Raw genomic sequence first — 23,332 nt, forward strand, 5'->3', positions numbered from 1 at the left:
GCCACCACATGTGACCAGCCTTATCAGTTTTCAAATAAACAAGAAATACGTGTGGAAGCACTATCAGTGCCCCATAAAGTCTCTTCCTGACCTGTTAACACTTGTTTCTCATGCCCTGCCAACAGGAATTGAATTAATGGAAGTAATTTTACCATCCTTTACTCACAGGATAGAAATCACTTCTACCATACATATAAGGCTATTGTTGTATTATATGTAATAGGATAACACTGGAAGCAATCCAACTGGTAAAAGTAAATGACTATATGAATTCTGATACGTTCAGCAATCAACAGACACTTTAGTTTCTTCCATTTCTTGGCTATTGTAAATATGCTGCAATGGACATAGGGATTCATGTATCTCATTTTCTTTTTCTTTCAAAAAAATACCCAGAAGGGCAATAGCTGGACTGTATGGTAGTTCTATTTTTAATGTTTTGAGGAAACTCCATACTTTTTTCCATAGTGACTTTGTTGTTGTTGTTCAGTTGCTAAGTCATGTCCGACTCTTGCAACCCCACGAACTGCAGCACGCCAGGCCTCCCTGTCCTTCACCATCTCCCAGAGTTTGCTCAAACCCATGTCCATTGAGTCAGTGATGCTATCCTACCATCTCATCCTCTGTGGTCCCCTTCTCTTCCTGCCTTCAATCTTTCCCAGCATCAGGGTCTTTTCCAATGAGTCAACTCTTTGTCTCAGGTGGCCAAAGTATTGGAGTTTCAGCTTCAGCATCAGTCCTTCCAATGAATATTCAGGGGTGATTTCCTTTAGGACTGACAAGTTTGATCTTGCAGTGCAAGGAACTTTCAACAGTCTTCTCCAGCACCACAGTTCGACTTTACCAATTTACATTCCTGCCCACAGTGCACAAGGCTTTCCTTTTCTCCAGGTCTTTACCAACACATATTTGTTGTCTTTTTGATTGACTCAATGGACATGAGTTTGAGTAAACTCCGGGAGTTGGTGATGGACAGGGAGGCCTGGCATGCTGTGGTCCATGGAGTTGCAAAGAGTCGGACACGACTTAGCAACTGAATTGAACTGATGATTGCCATTCTGACAGATGTGAGATAGTATCTCACTCTGGTTTTCATTTGCATTTCCCTGATGATCAGTGGTACTGAGTATCTTTTCATGTGTCCAATGGCTATTTGTATGCCTTCAGCGGAAAAAGGTGTATCCGCATTATCTACTCATTTTTTTTTAATCTGGTTGCTTGTTCTTTTTTTTTTAATGTTAAGATGTATGAGTTCTTTTTGGATATTAATCCCTCATCGTATTATTCGTTTTGGATATTAATCCCTCATCTGATAGATCATTTGCAAACATCTTCACCCATTCAGTAGACTGCCTTTTCATTTTCTCAGTTGTTTCCATTGCTCTACAAAAGCTTTTTGGTTTGATTGAGTCCCACTAGTCTATTTGTGTTTTTGTTTCCCCTGCCTGAGGAGACATACACAAAAAATACTGCTAACAGCAGTGTCAAAGAGCATATGCTACCCATGTTTTCTTCTAGGAGTTTTATGGTTTCAGGTCTTATGTCAAGTAATCAATCCATTTTATTTTTGTATACTGTGTTAAAGAATGGTCTAATTTTATTCCTTTACATGTAGCTGTCCAATCTTACCAGCACCACTTCCTGAAGAGACTTTCTTTTCCCTACTGTATATTCTTGCCTCCTCTGTTATAGACTAACTGAACATAAGTGCATGGGTTTATTTCTAGGTTCTCAATTCTGTTCCACTGATCTGTGTCTGTTTTTGTGCCAGTAACATGCTATTTTGATCAGTGTAGTTTTGTAGTATAGTTTGAAATTAGAGCATGTGATATCTCCAGTTTTGTTGTTCTTTCTCAAGATATTTTTGGCTCTTTAGTGTCTCGTGCATTTCCATAGAAAATGCCATTGGTATTTTGATAAGGATTGCACTACATCTATAGAATGCATTTGGGAGTGTGGTCTTTTTAACAATATTAATTCCTCCAATCTATGAGCCGGGTATACCTTTCCATTTGTTTGTGTTGTCTTCAATTTCTTCCGTCAATGTCTTATAGTTTTCTGACTATACATCTTTTACCTCCTTGTTTAGACTCATTCCCAAATATTTTTGATGCAATTTTAAATAGGATTATTCTCTTAATTCCTATTTGATAGTTCATTGTTAGTGTACAGAAACACAACAGATTGCTGTATACTAAGTTTGTAACCTGCAACTTTACTGAACTCATTTATTAGTTCTAATAGTTTTTTGGTGGTATCTTTACAATCTTCTATACATAGTATCATGTCATCTGCAAAGAATGACAGTTTTACTTCTTCCTTTCCAAACTGGACTCCTTTAATTTCTTTTTCTTGTTATGACTGCTCTGGCTAGGACCTCCAATACTCTGTTGAACAAAATAGTGGACAATAGTGGACAGCTCTGTCTTGTTCCTGATCTTAGAGCATGCTTTGAATTTTTCACCACAGAGCATGATATTAGATGTGGGCCTGTCATATATTGAGGTATGTTCCCTTTATATCTACACTTTGTTGAGGGTTTCTTTTTTTTTTAATCATAAATGGATGTTGAATTTTTGCCAGTTTTTCTGCATCTACCGAAATGATCATATGCTTTGGTCTTCAATATGTTAATATGGTATATTATATTGATTTGTGGATACTGAATCATCCTTGCTTCCCTGGGATGAATCCCAACTGATCATGGTGTCAGTCAGTCAGTTCAGTCGCTCAGTAGTGTCCAACTCTTTGCGACCCCATGAATTGCAGCACGCCTGGCCTCCCTGTTCATCACCAACTCCCGGAGTTCACTCAGACTCACGTCCATCAAGTCGGTGATGGCATCCAGCCATCTCAACCTCTGTGGTCCCCTTCTCCTCCTGCCCCCAATCCCTCCCAGGATCAGAGTCTTTTCCAATGAGTCAACTCTTTGCATGAAGTGACCAAAGTACTGGAGTTTCAGCTTTAGCATCAGTCCTTCCAATGAACACCCAGGACTGATCTCCTTTAGGATGGACTGGTTGGATCTCCTTGCAGTCCAAGGGACTCTCAAGAGTCTTCCCCAACACCACAGTTCAAAAGCATCAATTCTTCGGCACTCAGCCTTCTTCACAGTCCAACTCTCACATCCATACATGACCACAGGAAAAACCATAGCCTTGACTAGACAGACCTTTGTTGGCAAAGTAATATCTCTGCTTTTCAATATGCTATCTAGGTTGGTCATAACTTTCCTTCCAAGGAGTAAGTATCTTTTAATTTCATGGCTGCAATCACCATCTGCAGTGATTCTGGAGCCCCCCAAAATAAAGTCTGACACTGTTTCCACTGTTTCCCCATCTATTTGCCATGAAGTGATGGAACCAGATGCCATGATCTTAGTTTTCTGAATGTTGAGCTTTAAGCCAACTTTTTCACTCTCCTCTTTCACTTTCATCAAGGATCATGGTGTATGATCCTTTTAATGTATTACTGAATTTAGTTTGCTAATATTTTGTTGATAATTTCTGCATCAGTGGTATTAGCCTGTAATTTTCTTTTTTTGTGTGTGGTCTTTATCTGCTTTTGGTATCTGGGTGACACTGGTCTCACAGAATGAGTTCAAAAGTATTCCTTCCTCTGCAGTTTTTTGGAATAGCTTGAGAAGAGTAGGTGTTATTTCTTCCTTAAATGTTTGGGAGAATTCACCTGTAAAGCCATCTCATCCTGGACTTTTGTTTTTTGGGAGCTTTTTGATTACTGATTCAATTTCATTACTGGTAACCAGTCTGCTCATATGCTTTATTTATTGCTAATTTGGTCTTGGAAGATTGTATATCCTAGGAATTAATCCATTTTTTCTTGAAATCCTATCAAGCAATATGAGACTAGAGATCAGTTGTAAGAAAAAAAACCAACAGAAAACCTCAAAGGTGTAGACAGTAAACAATATGCTACTAAGTAACTACTAGGTAACTGAAGAAATCAAAGAGAAAAAAAAAAAAAAAAAAAAACCTGGAGATAAATGAAAAAAGAAACACAATGATCCAAAATCTATGGGATGCAACAAAAGCAGTTCTAAGAGAGAAGTTTATAGAGATAAAAGCCTATCCCAAAAAACAACAAAAATCTCAAACAATCAAACCTTATGCCTAAATAATTATAAAAAGAAGCAAAACCCAAAGTTAGTAAAAAGAAAAGAAGTAATAAAGATCAGAGCAGAAATAAATGAAACAGAGACTAAAACAGCAGAAAAGATCAATGAAACTAAGAGCTGATTCTTTGAAAAAATAAACAAAACTGATAAACTTTTAGCCAGACTCACCAAGAAAAAGAGGACTCATATAAACCAGAAATGAAAAGGTAATTACAACTGATAGTACAGAAATACGAAGGATTATTAAGAGATTACTATGAACAATTATATACCAATAAAATGGACATATAATGGGCTGGAGAGTTTAGTGAATATTGTTTATCCTCCATACATTTGGAGTCTTCTGTAGTTTTCTTTCTTCTTATAACTGATCTGTAGTCTCATATTGCTTGACACGATTTCAATCTTCTTAAATTTACTAAGACTTATTCTGTGGCCTAGCATGTGATCTATCCTGGAGAACGTTCCATGTGCACTTGAGTGTGTATTCTCATGCTTTTAGATAGAATGTTTATATGTATGGATGTATGTGTTTATGTATATATATGCATCAATCATCTGGTCTAATTTGTCTTCTGGACCAGGGTTTCCTTACAAATTTTCTGTCTGGATGATCTGTCCACTGATGTAAGTGGGGTGTTAAAAGTCTCCCACTATTACTGTGTTACTGTTAATTTTTCCTTTTATGTTTGTTAACTGCTTTATTTATTTAGGTGTTCTTATATTGGGTACATATATATATATACACACATACACTTACAACTGTTGTATCTTCTTGTTGTATTGATCCTTTGATCATTATGTAATGTCTCTCATTACAGTCTTTGTCTTACAGTCTATTTTGTCTGATATAAGTATTGTTATCCCTGCTTTCTGTCTGCATTTGAATGGGAAAACTTTTCCATCCTCTCACTTTCAGTCTGTGTCTTTAGATCTGAAATGAGTCTCTTGCAGGCAGCACATAGACGGGTCTCGCTTTTGTATCCATTCCTCCTCCACTTTATGTCTTTTGATTGGAGCATGCGGTCTATTTATAAAGTAACTGTTGATAGCTATGTACTTATTGCCATTTTGTTCATCATTTTCTGGTAGTTTTTGTAGTTTTTGTCCTCTCTTCTAACTGTGGTGTTATGTTTGGATTCCTTTCTCTTTGTGCGTATGTATCTATTATAGATTTTTGGTCTGTGGCTACCATGACGTTTATATGTAACTATATACACATATATAGCTTAGTGTTTGGACATCATATTTTACAACTCTGTTTCATGTATCTCAACTATTTACTGCAGACAAAGATGATTTTACTACCTCTGTCTTTAGCTCTGCATTGTTTTTTATTTCATTGCTATATTTTCCCTAGTGGTTCAGATGGTAAAGGAGCTGCCTGCATTGTAGGAGACCTGGGTTCAATTACTGGGTCAGGAAGATTCCCTGGAAAAGGGAATGGCTCCCCACTCCAGTATTCTTGCTTGGAGAATTCCATGAACTAAGGAGTCTGGCAGACTACAGTTAATGGGGTCACAAACAGACATGATTAAGCAATGAACACTTTCCCTTTTCAACTTTAGTATGAAATCAGTCATATAAATAATTTTAAAACACTTTATTAAGAAAAATAAGCAGTATATTACTTAAAATTTACTCTAGATTTAATCTTGATTTTATTTCACACCTTTGCTTCACAAGGAATTTTAATAAGGTGAAAAGTTGAAAACTATTGAAGAATCTGAACATTTTTCAACCATGCCTGGAAACTGTAACAAAATCTTGCTACCCTGGTGCCAAAAACAGTTTACAGTAAGGAAAGATTAGATTAGTCCTAAAGGACTTACTGCTTCTAAAAAAAACTGGCAGACATCAATTTTTGGCTGACTTGAGGAAAGCACATATGGGATCCAAGGAATTCCAGGAGTGAGCAATCTCAGAAATGTTTGGATTCAGAGTCTTCCCTACAGTTATTCATCTTAGAGTTGAAAAATTCATAAAGTAAGTAATACCATCCCTGACTATCAATGAGGTAGCACCTTCCACCTCAAGGCCTGCTCAATGTTAACATTCTACAGGTCACATACCAAATACTAGCAGAGGAGCTGAGGGCAGGGGAGAGGAAAGAGGAACTTCAAACAAAGTGACAAAAGTATACAAACCATCACGAACAAAGCTTTTCTGGATATTTCAACTAGCTATCCCTCCTCCACCGTAATGTACAGTTTACTCACTTTACAGCTTTTTACTCTAAGATTCCTTTATAAACAAGGATGAATTAAGAAAAAAATGACATGAAGAATAAACGAGAACAGCAAAGGATCTTTGAGAAAAAGCAATAATTAGCAAAACAAACTATAAAGCCATAATAATTCAAACTGCAAGGCACCAGCAAGAGTCAAGAAATAGACAATAATGGCTAACAATTTATTCCCACCACTATTGCTTAGAAGTTCATCCTTTTCCCAAAGCTCTGAAGTGCCAGCTTTGCATAAATCAAGTACACATACACACACACCATCTTCTTCCTCCTTTCCTTCTAAAGAGCACTTTAGCTATTATTAATTTTTTTCTTTCCCATTCAAATTTTGTCTATCTTTAAATAAGAAATAATCCTTATCATCTAGAACTACTTTGGTGCCTCCATATTCTGGGAGAAGAACTTTATCTCCAACTTCCATGCTGACTGGCTGAATCTCTCTACCTTTTCCTTTAGAGCCCAATCCAATAGCTACTATCATTGCCTACAATACTTTTCCTTGTGGTTTTTTCTGGAAGCATAATGTCTCCTATGGTTACAGTTTCAGCTGCACTTCTTTCAGCTAGGGACAAAACTTCCTAAATGCCTGTCCTACCATGACTCCAGTTGTTGCAGTTCGTACTCTGCTCTCACACTACCACCACAAGGAAAGACCTTGTCGGACACTCTGGACATGTAAACTCAGCTAAGTCTTCTTTAATGTCTTTTGGCAGAGCACAAATGGATTGTAGTACAGTTTACATAAGTGAAAAGAAAATTTATTTTGAATAATAAATAATATTCTCTTTATATGCTCTTTTTTCCTCTAAGTCTTATTACAACATGAGCAGAGATACTCAATGATAATTTCTTCATGATTAAGGAAATGATTTCAAAATGTACTGATACTATAGTTCATCTTCAGTTTGACCTCTCTCATCAATCCACAACCACCTTTAATTTTCCAAGGATCTCAAAAGCACTAATATGTAGCTACTTCCCATAATATACAACTAACTCACATTATCACAAAATGTAAACTAAGTCAACCTTGTAGAGTCCAATCCAACTATATCTAAAACTCAGAAATCAAAATGTATTGCCAAAATATATAAACAATTTACAAAAAGCAAATACCAATAATCCTTAACCCTCAAACATATGAAAATAAACATAACCTTGATTGTTAAAGGATAATACATATACATACATTTTACATATATATATATTTAATTCATAGTCAAAAGACTGAGAGATAGCCCTTCCAACTCTAGGGTCAGGGAGAGAAGAAATACAGACTTAGTTGTCATGATGGTACCATTTTCATTACTGAAAATCAGTAGAAGAAAAGAATTGTTTCCCCTTATTAATAATATAATAAAAACTATATTTTACTATAACTTAATTCATGAAAGCAATCCTTTACAGGAGAATTCCAGTTAAGAAATGACCAAATTAAAAATAATACCATTTTGTAATCTCTTATAAGATAGGTGATTGGAACCAAAATCATCAGTGGATTCTAAACCACAACCAAACCTCTCAGTCTTAACATGATAACTGATTAAGACTTCGCATTTTCTGTATCCTAACTGAATACAATATAAGGCACCTAGCATCACTTATGAATTACTTTTACCAAAAATGTTTAACCCAAATTTTATCATCTTTAAATCTGATGTTCAATTTATAGAAAAGTCAAATAAAAAAACAAAATATAAGAAGTAGTCAGGTAGATCTAGAAGGCGGAACAGTCTACAGAAAAACTGATCCAGTTTCTTAAAAGAAAAAAAAAATGAATGGCATAGGCATATGGGAAAAGAAAATAGTGGCTGGAGTTGGGAAATATATAGCTCTGTTCGAGATTAAAGACATTCAAGAAATATAACTACCAAATGCAAGGTATACACCTTCTTTATTTCCTAATTGTAAAAAACAAACTACAAAACAACTAGGGAAATTTTAAGAAGGACTGGGTAAGTGAAACTATTGTTATTTTGTGTGATATTACTGTTAATTTTGTGATTGTTAAGATGTGAGAATGGTATTATGATTATAAAGAAAACGTCTGTATTTTACTTTACTTTAGAGTACTTTAAAATATAGATGAAGTAAATACGGAAATAATCCAAATGGCTGTTAACTGATGAATAGATAAACAAATGATTGTATATTCATATACATGAATCTTACTCAGGAATAAAAATGAATGAAATATTGATACATGCTACAACATATCATCATAGTCAAAGATTTCAGGGACTATGCCACAGACATCTTTAGGGGGCCATCATTCAGTCTTTCATAATAAAACTATTAAAAATAAATAAAAATCCTTAAAATCTACATACTGAATAATGGGAATTCAACATTCTAGTCACTCTACATAGTTAAATGTTGGTCAGTTTTTATAATAGTTAAAAAGGAAATACTGGTTTTCACCTGCCAAAATGGCAAAGGCCAAAGAGTCTAAAAATGCATTAAACTGATAAAGGGGTGGGAAAGCAGACCTCCTCATATATTGATGGTAGAAGTATACATTAGTACAACTTCCATGAAGCAGTTTGGTAATATCTACCAAAATTACAAATGCACATACACTCTGATACAGCAATTCTACTTTGAGGAATTTATACTAGAAATTTACTTGTATGCATGAGAAATTATGTATGCAGCATTATCTGTTATAATAAAATATTAGAAACAATCTAAATGTTTACCAATAAAAAACTGATTTCATATAATCTGCAGATACTCCTGGTGTTTCCCCAGGGGCTCAGTGGTAAAGAATCTGCCTACAATGAAGGAGACACTGGTTTGATCCCTGGTTCGGGAAGATCCCTTGGAGAAGGGACTGGCAACCCATTCCAGTATTCTTGCCTGGAGAATCCCATGGACAGAGGAGCCTGGCAGGCTACACCCCATGAGGTCACAAAGAGTCAGACACAACTGAGCTACTGAGCACACACTGATACTCTGCAGTCACTTAAAAGAATAAGACAGGTACATATTAACTGTGGGGGAAAAAGCAAGGACAGCAAGCACGAAGAAAAAAGCAAGGTATGTGTGGTATGCTAGTATTTGTCTTTAAACAGTCTTGTAAAACTACATGAAATATATGGTTTTACTATTTCTGGAAGGATTCAAAAGAAACTGCTACCAGGAATCATCTCTGGAGAAAGGAGGTGGCTGAGTGGGGGAAAGGAGAGAGAAAAACTTATTTCTTCCTTTTCATAACTTTTGGGTTTTCTACCAGTACATGTACAACAAATGGAGAGAGAGAACATTAAAATAAAAATTTTTTCAAAAATCAGTATACAAGTTTATGTGGCCCTGAATACAAATTTTCAATTTCCAAGTTACCTCTTACCTGCTTGTTGGTGCAGGGAAAGAAAATGATAGAAGCTGATTCCAGAACGGATCATTCTCAGAGACAGATTCGGTGCCTGATAACTTTTTCAAGTACTCATTTTTAGGAAGATCACCAATTCTGCTACTGTTTGATCCCATCTTTTAATCTGGCAGATAACTTGTCCTCAAACCTTCATTTCCACAAAACAACCTACAAAGAATAAGAAGAAAAATTTCAAATGTGCTCAAAATAATTGTCATACTTTTTCTACCCATGACCTAAATATAAGAAACTATAAACCTACTTTTAAAAAAATCATACCTCCCTCTATTTTTTTAATCTCAACAATGGGATACAATACACTAGTGAAAATAAATTAACCAGATCTACAATTACCAACATGCACACATCTCAAAAATATTTAAAGAAAGCTATGAGATAATGACATGACGTAATTTCATTTATATGACTGTAAAATGTACAAACAATATTATGGATATATTCATAGCTACTACAAATATTAAAACATATATGGGAAAAATACAAAGCAAAATCAGAAGAATGCTTTCATATAATGTTATTGTGTGAGGAAAGGGGAGGCTTCAGTCGCATAAACACTTTCTAGAAAAGAAAAGGGAAAAGAAAAGAAATAGATTCTTGTTTAGATTTGCTGAAAATGGAGAAGAGATATAAAGGTTTTGTTTCATTACCCTCTATTACTGTCTGTCTTATACATTAATTCTTAAAAAGAAAAAAACTGGTTTCTTAATCTTGCAGTAGCAATACTGGAAGATAGATAGATGATAAGGAAGCAATGCCTTTAAATTAAGAAAAAAATTTTTAACTGGAATTCTATACCTAGCCAAAAGCTCCCAGATAGTATGAAGGTAGAAGAGCATTTTTAGATTTGCCAACACTCAAAAACCTCCCATGCACCCATTTGAAGCTACTGGAAAATTTCAGTATGAGGGCATAAACCAAGAAAAATGAAGACACGGAATTGAGGAAACAGGATTCAACACAAGATAGGTGAAAAGAAATTACAGGTCAAGAGCTGTGCAACAGCTGGAACAAGGGTCAGCATGGCCCACTGACCTCCTGGGGAAGAAAACACAGAACTGCTATAGGTCACCTGATGTGTCCAACCTTATTCAGTAGATTTGTAAAATACCAGAGAATATGGAAGGAAGTGGGGAAGGAATGACTGTTACTCAGAACACAAAGTAAATGATTTAATTATGTATTCTGGGGGAAAAAAACATTGTTCAAGAAAAGTTTGTGTAGTCACAGGGTATAACTCATTTCAGGTTATGAATATTTATATAATCACTATAATATAAAGACTAAATCAAAAATTGTGAGGTAATAACTATACTAGGGAAATGCCAGAGAAAGAAATGAGAGTGGTGCCTTAAGAATGTGAAGTCGAGACTTTCCTGGTGGTCCAGTGGTTAAGACTCTGAACTTCCAATTCAAGAAGTATGGGTTCCATACCTGGTCAGGGAGCTACTCCCACATGCCACAACTGAGACCCGGCACAGCCAAAGAAATAAAAATAAACATTAAAAAAATTATTTTAAGAATGTGAAATCTCTGACTTCCATTAAGTAGGTAGGAGGTCAATCTTAGAAAATATTTTAAATTACTAAATCAGAAAATAATAGTAAAAGCATATTAGTTATAAATAAGGAGGTAAGTAACAAGAAGCAACAGCTCAGAGATTTGAGAGTAGCCACCTTTGGGGAAAAGGACTCAAGTGGGTAGGGTGGTAGTACAGTTTTTTCATCATAAGTCCATCATATTATTTGATTTTTAACCTATGTCTATATATTACTTTGATATTTTTTAATTAAATATTTTTTCACCTCCTTGACTATTCCATTTCTGACTCAAATTTAAATTTTTAACATATACAGAAAACACAAGAAACATCATAACTTAATTAATAGTGATAAAAATGTGAAGTATTCTTTTATGATGCCTACAACTAACAGCCTTAAGGAAATCTACTTGTAGGATATAGTTTAATGTTATAATACAAATTATTAAAGCTGACAGCTCCTAAAATCTAAATTTAAAATTTCTATCACTATGTATGTTTACTGACAGGTCACACGTTTGGTCAAAAAAGAGAATTAAATCCAAAGACAGTGACAAACACATAAATCAAAACAAAAAACTCAGAAATGGACCCACCAAACTGCAGCCACTTGGAGTTTTTCAACAATGCAAAATCAATTCAATAAAAGGACAATTTTTTCAAATAATAATGCTAGAACAACTGGGTATCAACAGGTCACACTCTGACCTAAACCTTTCACGTTATACCAAAGTTAATTCAAAGTGAATTACAGATCTAAATGTAAACTTAAAAAGTATAAAACTTTTAGATAAGAACACAGGAGAAAACCGTGACTTGGGGTCAGGAAATACTTAGACATTACACAAAAGCACAACCCATAAAAGAAAACATCAATAAATTGAGCTCCATCAAAATTAAAAACTTTTGGTCTATGAAAACCCTATTAAGGGGATGGAAAGACAAGACACATAAAGAATCTGCCTTCCAATGCAGAAGACATGGGTTCCATCCCTGGTTGGGGAACTAAGAGATCCCACAAGCCAGGGAGCAACTAAGCTTGTGCACCGCAACTACTGAGCCCTCAGGCTTTAGATGAGAGCTCACGCTCTGCAACTGGAGAAGCCCCTGTGCCACGACTAGGGAAAGCCTGCACCCCAGACAAAGACCCAGCACAGCCAACAACAAAAAATTAAAAGCTGCATATAAAACTACTTGAGGAAAAATATGAAGATCAAAACATTTTGCTCTCAATCAAATAGGCAAGTACTTCATTTTTCTTTTGGTACCTTAACAACAATCAATTAAAAATTTACTTTGGGAGTTTAATTAGTACATAAATGATAAATTTTTCAAAAGAGCAAAACTCCATCCATCCACCTCATAAGGCAACAATAAGAATATCATAGAGTCTATTAATGAAAATTTAAGTCAGACTTGATTTCTTATTTGTATTTTATTTTTTGGATACTATAGTAACATACATGGTATAAAATATACAGGGTTCAATCGATATACAGTAAAAAGTCTTTCTCCCATCCCTTCTAACCACCTAGTTTCTCAACTCAGAGAAAATATTATTAGTTTCTTGGGTGTCATTCCACAGATTTTCTGCGTATATATAAACACATATTTTTTCCTATTTACATAAACCGTAACACACTACATATGCCTCTTTGCTCTTCCCAGTTAACATATATTAGAAATCATTACGTATCTATATATAAAGCACTTCATTTATTTTTTACAACTGTAACAACTTTGGTTTTTAATTCCGTAAGTCCCATAATGGTGGACATTTACATAATTTATGGTCTTTTGTAAACTACAAATAACTCACCAGTAAGCATCCGGTATAGAAGATATTTCACATACGTATCAGTATATAGGTACAATAAATCCACAGAAACAGAACTGCTGGGTCAAAGATCCCATGTATTTCTAATTTTGGTAGATACTGCTGAAGGGCAGCAGAATATGCCACCTCAAAATACGCCACTGTGACACTTTATTTTGAGCTACACGCACTTGAAAACAGTAAACGCCGGGTGAGCCCTTTTCTGAACCCTCCTTATCTGCCTGAAGCCAGACTCTCCAAAAGGAACTCCATTATCATAAGTTGATCAGTTTCATCAACCAAGGAAGATTGATTCTTATCACAGGGGAGCCAAGAAGCTGACACAACACGGAGATAAACTTTGTCACAAACTATCACATCTCTCATCTGTGCTGCTGAGGCCCATCTATCCTTCCTAAAAATCATTTACTCTGCCTTAAGAGGCCTATGTTCCCCTTTCCCTTCCCCTTTTAAGATGGTATTTAAACCTGAATTGAGCCACCTCAGGAGCCACTCATTTTTCCCTAGGTATCTCCCATGAGGTGTGCATATTAACAAACTTCTCTTTTCTCCCCTGTTGACCTTTTACCACAGGGCCTCAGTTAAGAACTCAGAAGGGGAGAGGGGACTTCATCTTCCCCTCTCCTACACTGCCTTGCTGCCTTCCTTGGAGGTTGCCGACCTCCACCCTCTTCAGCAATGCCTATTTCTCCACACCACAGTCACCGATCTTTAATCACACTTTTCAGTCTTCACCAACTGATAAGTGAAAATAGTTTTCAATATGGCATTAATTTGCATTTCATTTCTTGTGCTGTGAATGAGGCCATTACCTGCTCATATCCTTTGCCTATTTTCTACTGGTTTACACGAAATAAATTTTATTTTCAAAGCTGCTAGGACAGGTCAAAGTATGAAAACAAGTGCTCCACCCAGGACCAATACGAAACCTCTCTGAGACAACAAGAATGAAGCCTGTAAGCTGTAAGAGGAGACTGAACAGAACGTTAACAAGGAAAACCAGGACGGCCAACTGAACACAAAATGCAATGTCTCCTCCTCCTCTTTTCTTCACCCAACCCTAGAAATAACACACGTGCACGCACACACACACTCTGTCAATTACTACACAGCCATGCTCAGAAAGACACAGAAAACCAGAAGCTGTGAGGAGTCCTTATAAAATATAAAACAGCTGGAGATGGACTGAAAAGAAAAGTGACATCCAGGAAAGGCAAAAGAGCCTTCAATCAAGGGCACCAAGAGTATGAATAGCAAGCCAAGCCCAGAGGCAGACAGCCAGAAAAGGGCCAGAGCCCAGGGGCAACAGGCCTGCCTAGGACATCCTGCCCAGTTACCCCTACCCTCACTCCCCTGGGCAACAACAAAGTACTATCTGCTGAGAACAGAGAGTGAAGGCAGCACCCGAGGCAGCTGCAACCCCAAGGAACAAGCTCAGCCAAGCAGACAACCAGCCACGAGCTACTCTTGCCAGAAAGTTCCACCTGCTTCCCACCCTCACAGAAAGCAAAGTGGAAAACAGACCCAATGGCATCTCTTCTGCATCTGATTCATGCCAAGGATTCCAAACATACACACACACACAATCACCTGTACTCAATGTGTGTGGAACCCCCAAGATCCTTACTAATGAAAACCAGAATAAATTGGAACTTCAAAAACCCACTAGCCAATCACCTGGAGAAGGCAATGGCACCCCACTCCAGTACTCCTGCCTGGAAAATCCCATGGACGGAGGAGCCTGGTAGGCTGCAGTCCATGGGGCCACTGAGGGTCGGACACAACTGAGCGACTTCACTTTCACTTTTCACTTTCATGCATTGGAGAAGGAAATGGCAGCCCACTCCAGTGTTCTTGCCTGGAGAATCCCAGGGACGGGGGAGCCTGGTGGGCTGCCGTCTATGGGATCGCACAGAGTCGGACACGACTGAAGCGACTTAGCAGCAGCCAATCACCACAACTCCTATTGCTCTTCACTCTCACTGTGCATCGGAAGACTTCTCTGGTTTCAGCTCTTCTTTTCCTCAATATGTCAGTAACTGAGCCTGTCTCCTAGGCTTACCAATGGTGTCCACAATTCTACTTTCAGATCTCTCCTATCCCAACCTCTGATTGGAATGCCTAGAACACTTGAGTTATTTTTTAAACTTAAGCACTTGTTGTTGTTGTTATTTAGTTTCTAAGTCATGCCTAACTGCTGCGATCCCGTGGACTGTATGTTATCTGCCAGGCTTCCCTGTCCATGGGACTGCCCAGGCAAGAATACTAGAGTGGGTTGTCATTTCTTTTTCCAGGGGGTCTTCCAGATCCAGGGCTCGAACCTGCATCTCCTGCACTGGCAGGCAGATTCTTTACCACTGAGCCACCAAGGAAGGAAGCCACCAAACTTAAGGTTAATATAACATATATTTATATTTACATTTATATTTATATAAGGACTTCCCCGGTGGCTCAGCAATAAAGAATCCGCTGGCAATACAGGAAACACAGGTTTGATCCCTGCATCGATCCCATGCAGATCCCTGCATATCCCCTGGAGGAGGGTATGGCAACCCACTTGGGTATTCTTGCCTGGACAATCCCATGGACAGACAAGGCTGGTGGGCTACAATCCATAGGGTTGCAGAGTCAGACGTGACTGAAGCAACTGAGCAGGCATGCGTATTTATATATATACACATAAATATATCTCCAGTAATTTTGTGGATAACACTTCTTACAGAAATCTATACTAGAAATAAGCAGCATGCTGATGCTTTTAGTAGACCTATCTTTAATGTAACGCAGTCAGTTCTGTGTTTAGTTGCTCAGTTGTGTCTGACTCTTTGTGACCCCATGGACTATAGCCCACTAGGCTCCCATGTCCATGGGGATTCTCCAGGCAAGAATACTGGAGTGGGTTGCCATGCCTTCTTCCAGGGGAATCTTCCCAACCCAGGTCTCCTGCATTGCAGGCGGGTTCTTTACCAGAGCTACCAGGGAAGCTAATGTAATCAGTAACTCAATCTTAACATGTGTAAAACTGATGCCACTCTTGCTCAAAACCAGTCTCCTCTTCCCACTACTTTAGCCTAAAGTGCCCATTATGGAAAAAACTACCTTTAAATGTCATTGTTCTGGAGTATATATGCTGTATCTCCCAAGGTAGATGATTCCTGAGAAGCATGAATCAGGCTTTACATCTTGATATCCCTAGGTAACCTAAAGCACCTGCTAAAGAGACTGTACTCAAAAAAAAAAAAAAAAAAACTTCCTGAAATAGCCAAGGTCTCACAGCTAATACATATATTAGAAGATCTTCAGTATAAATGAGAAATAAAATACGCTAATTAAAACAGCAAAGTATCATTTTTACCCATTAGATTAGTAAAGGTTGAAAAACAAAACCTTAATCGCAGTGTGAGAGTAGTAAGGAAACAGGCACCCCCACCATTAATGTAAGTATTTGACAACATCTGTCAAATTTTGAAGTATGCCAAAATGTTGGTTTTGGTAAACTCATACAAGTTGACAAGTTCTATACATCCAGAAGTTAATCATTTGGAATAGCAAGCTGTCAATAAAACCGGAATGACCATCATGTGGAGATTAATTGCAATATGGAATAAACGTATAATGGAATACAATGTAGCCATGGAAAAGAAAGAGGTAGACCTTGTGTGTTAATGTGTAAAGAGATCCCAAATATGGCAAGTACCAGTAAAAGCAAACACAAAGACACAGAACAGCTCATATAGTAAAACCCCATTATTTTAAATAAGCATGTAAATTCTTATACAAACTAGATAATTCCTGGAAGAAAACATAAGCAATGGTCCAAGACTGGTTACCTCTGAAGAATGGAAATGGAAATTTAGAGGAAAGGGAGTTTCCACATTATGTTTTCCTACACTGCTTCGACCTTTTTTTAAAACCAGAAACATGTAAAGTTAAAAAAAAATGGATTGTTCTCCTTCTCTGCTGTCCTTCAGGAAGGATCTTTATGTGCTTCTGGTTTGTGCTTTAAACTCTATTGAGTGACACCAGAACTAATATTTTGTCTTGACTTCTCGGTCAAAACCCAAGCATAAATCTCTACTTATTGAACATTTCAATTTGATGTCTTGCTATCATCAAAAATCTTAAAGTAGAATTTAATATTTGTCCCCTAAAACAAGTAACCCCTCCAAAGGTCACTATTCCTTGTCAATGTTATCAGGATTCTTGGCTCAAGTTATCTCACTCACATACCCAAGCATATATTCCACACATGCTTATTACACACTTACTATAAATGTAGGTGATGTGATGTTTACTGAAAATGAAAAAAAGTAAAAAAACCAGGTCCCTGCCATTAATGGACTCAAATCCTGGTGGGAGAGACGAATCTGTCAATAAATTATTATAGCACATTCGATAAGTATTACAATGGAGTTATTACAAGAAGCTACATAAATACACAGGAGCACCAGAGGCCGAGGAACCACACAAGCAGCAGCACTAGGAGCAGACTGGCTGACACAACGTGCTTTACGCTCACTGATTCATCTCGTCCCCAGGAACAAATCTGAAAGGCAGGCACAGTTTTCTCATTTTACAGGTGAGGAAACTAAGGCACAGACAGGTTAAGTAATTTACCAAACACGAGGTCCCAGACATAGTAAGTAGCAAAGGCAGGATTGGAACCTAGGCTAAGTCCAGGGTCCCTGGTCTTGAACACTTTACTAGGGTGACTCTCCAAGAACGTCACCAAGTTCTGTGGGTTCTGCTACAATACCCACAATTTTCCATGTCATCTTTTAAACAAATCTCTTGATCTTCCTGCTGCCTCCATTCGGGACCAGGCTTCTTTAATCTCACACAATTTAGTGCAAGAGTACTTTGATTTCTTTGCTTCCAATCTCTCCATTTGGATTCACTCTGCACACTTCACTACTACATAAATCCTTAAAAAAAGGAAATTCAGTCCAGCATTGAAATTAAGACCAAAGGTTCTAGTGTCTGATAGACCCTGCTAAGCCTGAATAATCAGTCTGAATCTCCATTTTACCATTTATCAAACCCCACTGCATCACAAGAAAACAACAATACTTACAACCCATAAGATTTTTTGAGGATGAAGCAATATGACACATGCAAAAAAGCACTCAGTAAAGGACCTAGCTCAGGATAGGGTCAGCCAAGGAAAACTATTAAACCTATTTTTAATATTAGTGAAGTTACCACTTCCACCACTTCACTCACCAGCTCAAAAATTATTCAATGATTCTTCATTACCTGAAAAGCCCAGTACTGACATTCAAGACCTTCCATACAGTCTGAAAGTTCGAATTCTATCTTTATTTCCAACCATCCTCCAAACCAGTACTTCTCAAACTTAAAGGTACGTAAAAAACACCAGTGGAGCATGTGGAGCATGAGGCTAAAAATGCAAATGCTTATGCCTCAAAGATTCAGAATGTCAGGCTAGTGCCCAGGCATCTACATTTTCTTACAAGTATCCACAGTGATTCTGATACAAGCAGTGTTATGAACCTCAATTTGCAAATAGGAACCAAAACAAAGTAAGGCGGGCCTGTTCTCAACACCGAGGGTGCTCATCCACTCCTCTGCTCCTGCCTTCTACACCCGCGTTTCCCCCACACACCTGTCCCACAGCACCTGAAACCCTAGTCACTAAACATAACACAAGCTCACTCTTTTCTCTAGTCCAAGGGTGCTCATTAGCTTCACCACTCATTTGGAACTTAACTACCAAGTTAAACTAACTACCATAGTTAATTTTGGAGAAGGAAATAACAATCCACTCCAGTATTCTTGCCTACAGAATTCCGTGGCAAGAGGAGCCTGGCGTGCTACAGTCCATGGGGTCGCAAAGAGCTGGACATGACTGAGCAACTACACTTTCCCTTTTCATAGTTAATTTAATTACACCTTGGTCTGCTGTCTGACTCATATAATACTGCTTTTCAGTATTTTCTGATCAGTTATTTCCTCTAGTCAGCTTTACTATCATGAGTGAAAACAATACTGTGAACAAGAAATGTTATGCTCAATATTTTGCATTTGATTTGTGAAATATCTGATATTTGTGCGTGCATGCATGCTAAGTTGCTTCAGTCATGTCCAACTCTTTGCAACCCTATGGACTGTAGCCCACCAGGCTCTTCTGCCCATGGGATTCTCCAGGCAAAAATACTGGAGTGGGTTGCCACGCCCTCCTCCAGGGGCTCTTCCAGACCCAGAGATCAAACTCACGTCTCTTATGTCTTCTGCACTGGCAGGCGAGTTCTTCACATAAAAAGTAAATCTCCTCTTCTATACAGACTGAGTCACCAAATTCCATGCTAATACCCTCAAAATATGCAAATAACATGCTAAGTGCACTTTGTCACAACCTAGGCTGAGACTCCATAAATCATAAACTATATTCCAGAATGTATATATGTGTGTGTATACATACACACACATTTGCACACAACAGACTTTAAGACAAAACCTCATCCCTGAAACAAGAGTCCAGAGAAACAGTGGGCAGTAATCACTGGCCAAAGGACATGTGAGACACCACAAGGGCCACTAGTCCAAGTGATGGAACATTCTCTCCAAGGTTACTAGGTTCCAGGTGCTATACTGAGTAAGTACAGTTGGGTATTCCACTTCAGTGAAATGAGAGTCACGAAAATAAAAAGATATAAGAAGATCAGAGGAAGTGTGAAAGATGGAAAGGTGACAAGAGAGGCAGTGACTGAACTGGCAGAGCTGAGGATGTGCCCAGCATACCTGCCTGCCAAAGGAGATGCGACCAAGAAGCAAGCCAATCCACCCCATGGAACACTGGGAAGGCAAAAGAACTGAGAAGGGTGCCATGAAAGGCTGGGTGAGGCACGGGGCTCAAGTCTGCGAGTCTCCCCCCTGTCCCCCAACTGCCCGCCCGCCCCAGTAGGAAATCATGTGTGCACGCTCTGCAGCAATCTGACTGGAGAGACTCGACTCTGAAGCCAAGGCTGGAGACAGTAATGAGGCAGAGGATGAAAACAGGGGAGTAACGTTCATGTGGGCTTGCTGCACAGCTACAAAGCAGGTTTCCCAGCCTCCCAGGCAGGAAACTGGAGGGTTCTTCCTAAGAGAAATGGAGGGGGAACCAGAGGAAAAGATAGAGACATATGGAATTTCCCCCATTTAAAAAGCTGGCTTGCCGCCTACAACCCACCACTCACCACAATCCGCTCACACACAGAGCTTCCAATCAACGCTGGGAGTCTTGACCTTAAGAATGGGCCAGCAAAAATGATTTGACTTGTGAGAGGAAAGCCTCCAATCTGAAAATAAATAAATAAATAAATAATAACAGTAACAAACCAAAGAAATTAATCAGAAAGCAGGTGATTATAAGGGAAAAAATTAAAAATAATATCTTCAGGGAGATAATAAAAATAATAATAAGTGAAAAGATTTACATAGCATTTACTATATCCCCAGGTCCTATTCAAAGTGCTAGACACACACTGAGTTGTTGACCCCACACCACATCCTTTGAGGCCAGTACTGTTGTTCTCATTGCCTAGATCACGGGTCAGCAAATGATGACCCAAGTTCTAAATCCAGCCTGCTTCATGAAGCATGATTTCTACATTTTTAAGCAGTATTTTGTGACACATGGAAAGCATATGAAATTAAAACTTCTGTGTCGACAAATAAAGTTTGATGAAAACACAGCCACAGTCATTTGTTCGCAATTGTCTAAATCTGCTTTCGCGATATGACGACAGAGTTGAGTTGTGAGGACAAGGACTGTATTTGGTACTTTATACTGCTACTCACTGCACAACAAATCTCGATGACACCTGTGACAATGACAGCATATCAGGAGTCAGGCATACTGCCATACGTCAACATTGTAAATTACCAGTGGGTAGCTCTCATATTAAAACAAGAACAGAGCAGACTCTGAGGTCATGTTTTTTCTTTTTTTGCAATTTGTTTTATCTTCTAGTGTTTCTTTTTGATATGCATTCATATTTCCCCCTTTTTTTTGGCACAGCATGTGGGGTTTTGGTTCCCTGCCCAGGGATCGAACCCATGCCCTCTGCAGTGGAAGCACAGATTCTTAACCACTGGATCACTAGGGTAGTCCCATGATGTCACACTTTTAAGTCACAGAGGAGTGTAGATTTTTTTTTTAATCTAATTAGATGCTGAAGGGTCTTCCCTGGTGGTCCAATGGCTAAGACTCCTTGCTCCCAATGCGGGGGGCCTGGGTTCAATCCCTAGGCAGAGAACTAGGATCCCACATGCCGCAACTAAAGATCCTGCATGAAGCAACTAAGACTCAGTGCAGCCAAATAGGTAGGTAAATAAAATGCATATTTAATTAGATGCTGAAGTACTGCATTTATCATGTAAAAGCATCATAGCTGTGTTAGAACACAAGATGGGAAGACATTACCAGCATGACCTGCCCCACCACACAGCACTCACTCCCAACTCATCAGAACAACAATCAGGAAAATTTGAAAATGTAAAATCATTTCACCACAAGCAAAATGTCTTCTCAAAAATAAAAAAATGAAAATGAGGCTACAACTAAGACTCCAAATGGTTCATCTGTTAACCAAGCAAGGCAAGTCATTCACCAATCATGAGTCAAACCATGTTTGATTACAGCAGACAAAGAAATGTGTTTAGAGAAAATAAAACAACCTTAAGACTTGTCTTTTGGTGAGAATAACTGCTCAAAGAACAGTCTGTATGGAAGAACTACAGCCATGAATGGTTTCCAAAATAATTGAAAAGATAGTAACGCAGTACAACCTGAAGTGAAATCTGCTGAGATGAAAAACAACAGATGGTGGCAAACGTGTGTAGCAGTGAAAAAGCTCACCTGACACGTCTACAAACCTTGTGAAAACGCAAGGTGTTTACAAACTTTTGTTTCACTTTGGAAAATAAACACCTTTTTACAAAAACATGTTATTTCTGCTAACATGTACATTTAGTATTTCTATTTTTAAGTAAATTAAATATTTTTTTAAAATGCAAAGTGTTTAAAGCATATTCATTAAATGAGCAGAATACTCTGTATAAAATATTTGAATCTATCTTGCTACTGAACCAGGAGTGCCAGTAGTTAACCTCATCCACTCTCACGAACTTAACTATCAATTCCATAGAGTCTTTCCAGAAATAAAAGTTGAATATCCTGAAACATTCTACCACGCAACAATACAATGGCTTAGCAACAGTACAGTTTTATTTAAATTTTTCAAGCTCAGGGTTGAGACTGAAATTGTTCTGAACAAGAACCCCCTTCAATCACTGTTATTAAACACTGAATGGCTTTGGAAATTAGTTTTTGCTGCAGATTTAATAACATTTCTCAATGAATTCAATCTAAAAATAGAAGGCCAACAGCACTGATCTGTAAAATTAACTGATATTGTGTGAATCACAAGTAACAGCAAGCTGTTTTACACACTTTTGATGCTGTCAGAAATCAAAATAAGACTTGAGATCTCCAATCCCACACAAGTATGCAATAGATAAATTTTTCAAAGTCAAACTATACTTCCAATAGCGTTTTTCAGACCTCAATGCAGGTACAAAAGTACTTTCCACATTTCAAAAACTATTTTACTGTGCAACAAAGAGTTTCCACATAATCTCAACTGAAGTGATCAGTCCACAGTGGAATGATTTACTAAAGGGTAAATATGAGAAATGAATCTAACATAACTCTATAGATGCCTTCTAAGCGATTAACACGCTCTAGCAAAACCACACAGGGGATTTCCTGGTAGTCCAGTGGTTAAAACTTGGACTTTCACTGCCATGGACCCAGGTTCGATCCCTGGCTGGGGAACTAAGATCCCACCAGCCATGCAGCGTGGCCAAAAAGTTATATATATGCTCATAAATTGATGTCAGTATTTGGCAATATTTGTTGTTTAGTCTCTTAAGTCATGTCTGATTCTTTGCAACCCCGTGGACTATAGCCTGCCAGGGTCCTCTGTCCATGGAATTTCCCAAGCAAGAATACTGGAGTGGGTTGCCACTTTCTTTTCCAGGGGATCTTCCTGATCCAGGGATTGAACCTGTGGCTCCACGTCTCCTGTACTGGCAGGTGGCTTCTTTACCCCTGAGACAGCAAGGAAGCCATTGGCAATACTTACTGTTGCCTGGGAAATCCCATGGACAGAGGAGAC

The 23,332-nt window shown here is 38.0% G+C and overlaps 1 protein-coding gene across 7 annotated transcripts in view; it reads right to left on the bottom strand.

Moving 5' to 3' along the window:
* Positions 1 to 23,332, bottom strand: part of DYM (dymeclin) — a 400,521-nt gene that overhangs the window by 366,981 nt on the left and 10,208 nt on the right. For 4 of the 7 annotated variants that reach the window (XM_024984401.2, XM_059880989.1, XM_059880987.1 and 1 more), the window contains exons 2-3: positions 20,348 to 20,449; positions 9,730 to 9,921 (exon numbers count right to left, since the gene is read on the bottom strand). In XM_024984401.2, the coding sequence (XP_024840169.1) occupies positions 9,730 to 9,869 (140 nt within the window). In that variant the 5' untranslated portion in view covers positions 9,870 to 9,921; positions 20,348 to 20,449. The remainder of the gene's footprint in view (positions 1 to 9,729; positions 9,922 to 20,347; positions 20,450 to 23,332) is intronic. The other 3 variants (XM_005224266.5, XM_059880986.1, XM_059880988.1) reach the window with 1 other exon arrangement.

The sequence above is a fragment of the Bos taurus genome, chromosome 24, assembly GCF_002263795.3.
Source record: "Bos taurus isolate L1 Dominette 01449 registration number 42190680 breed Hereford chromosome 24, ARS-UCD2.0, whole genome shotgun sequence".
In the NCBI taxonomy this organism is placed as follows: Eukaryota; Metazoa; Chordata; class Mammalia; order Artiodactyla; family Bovidae; genus Bos; species Bos taurus.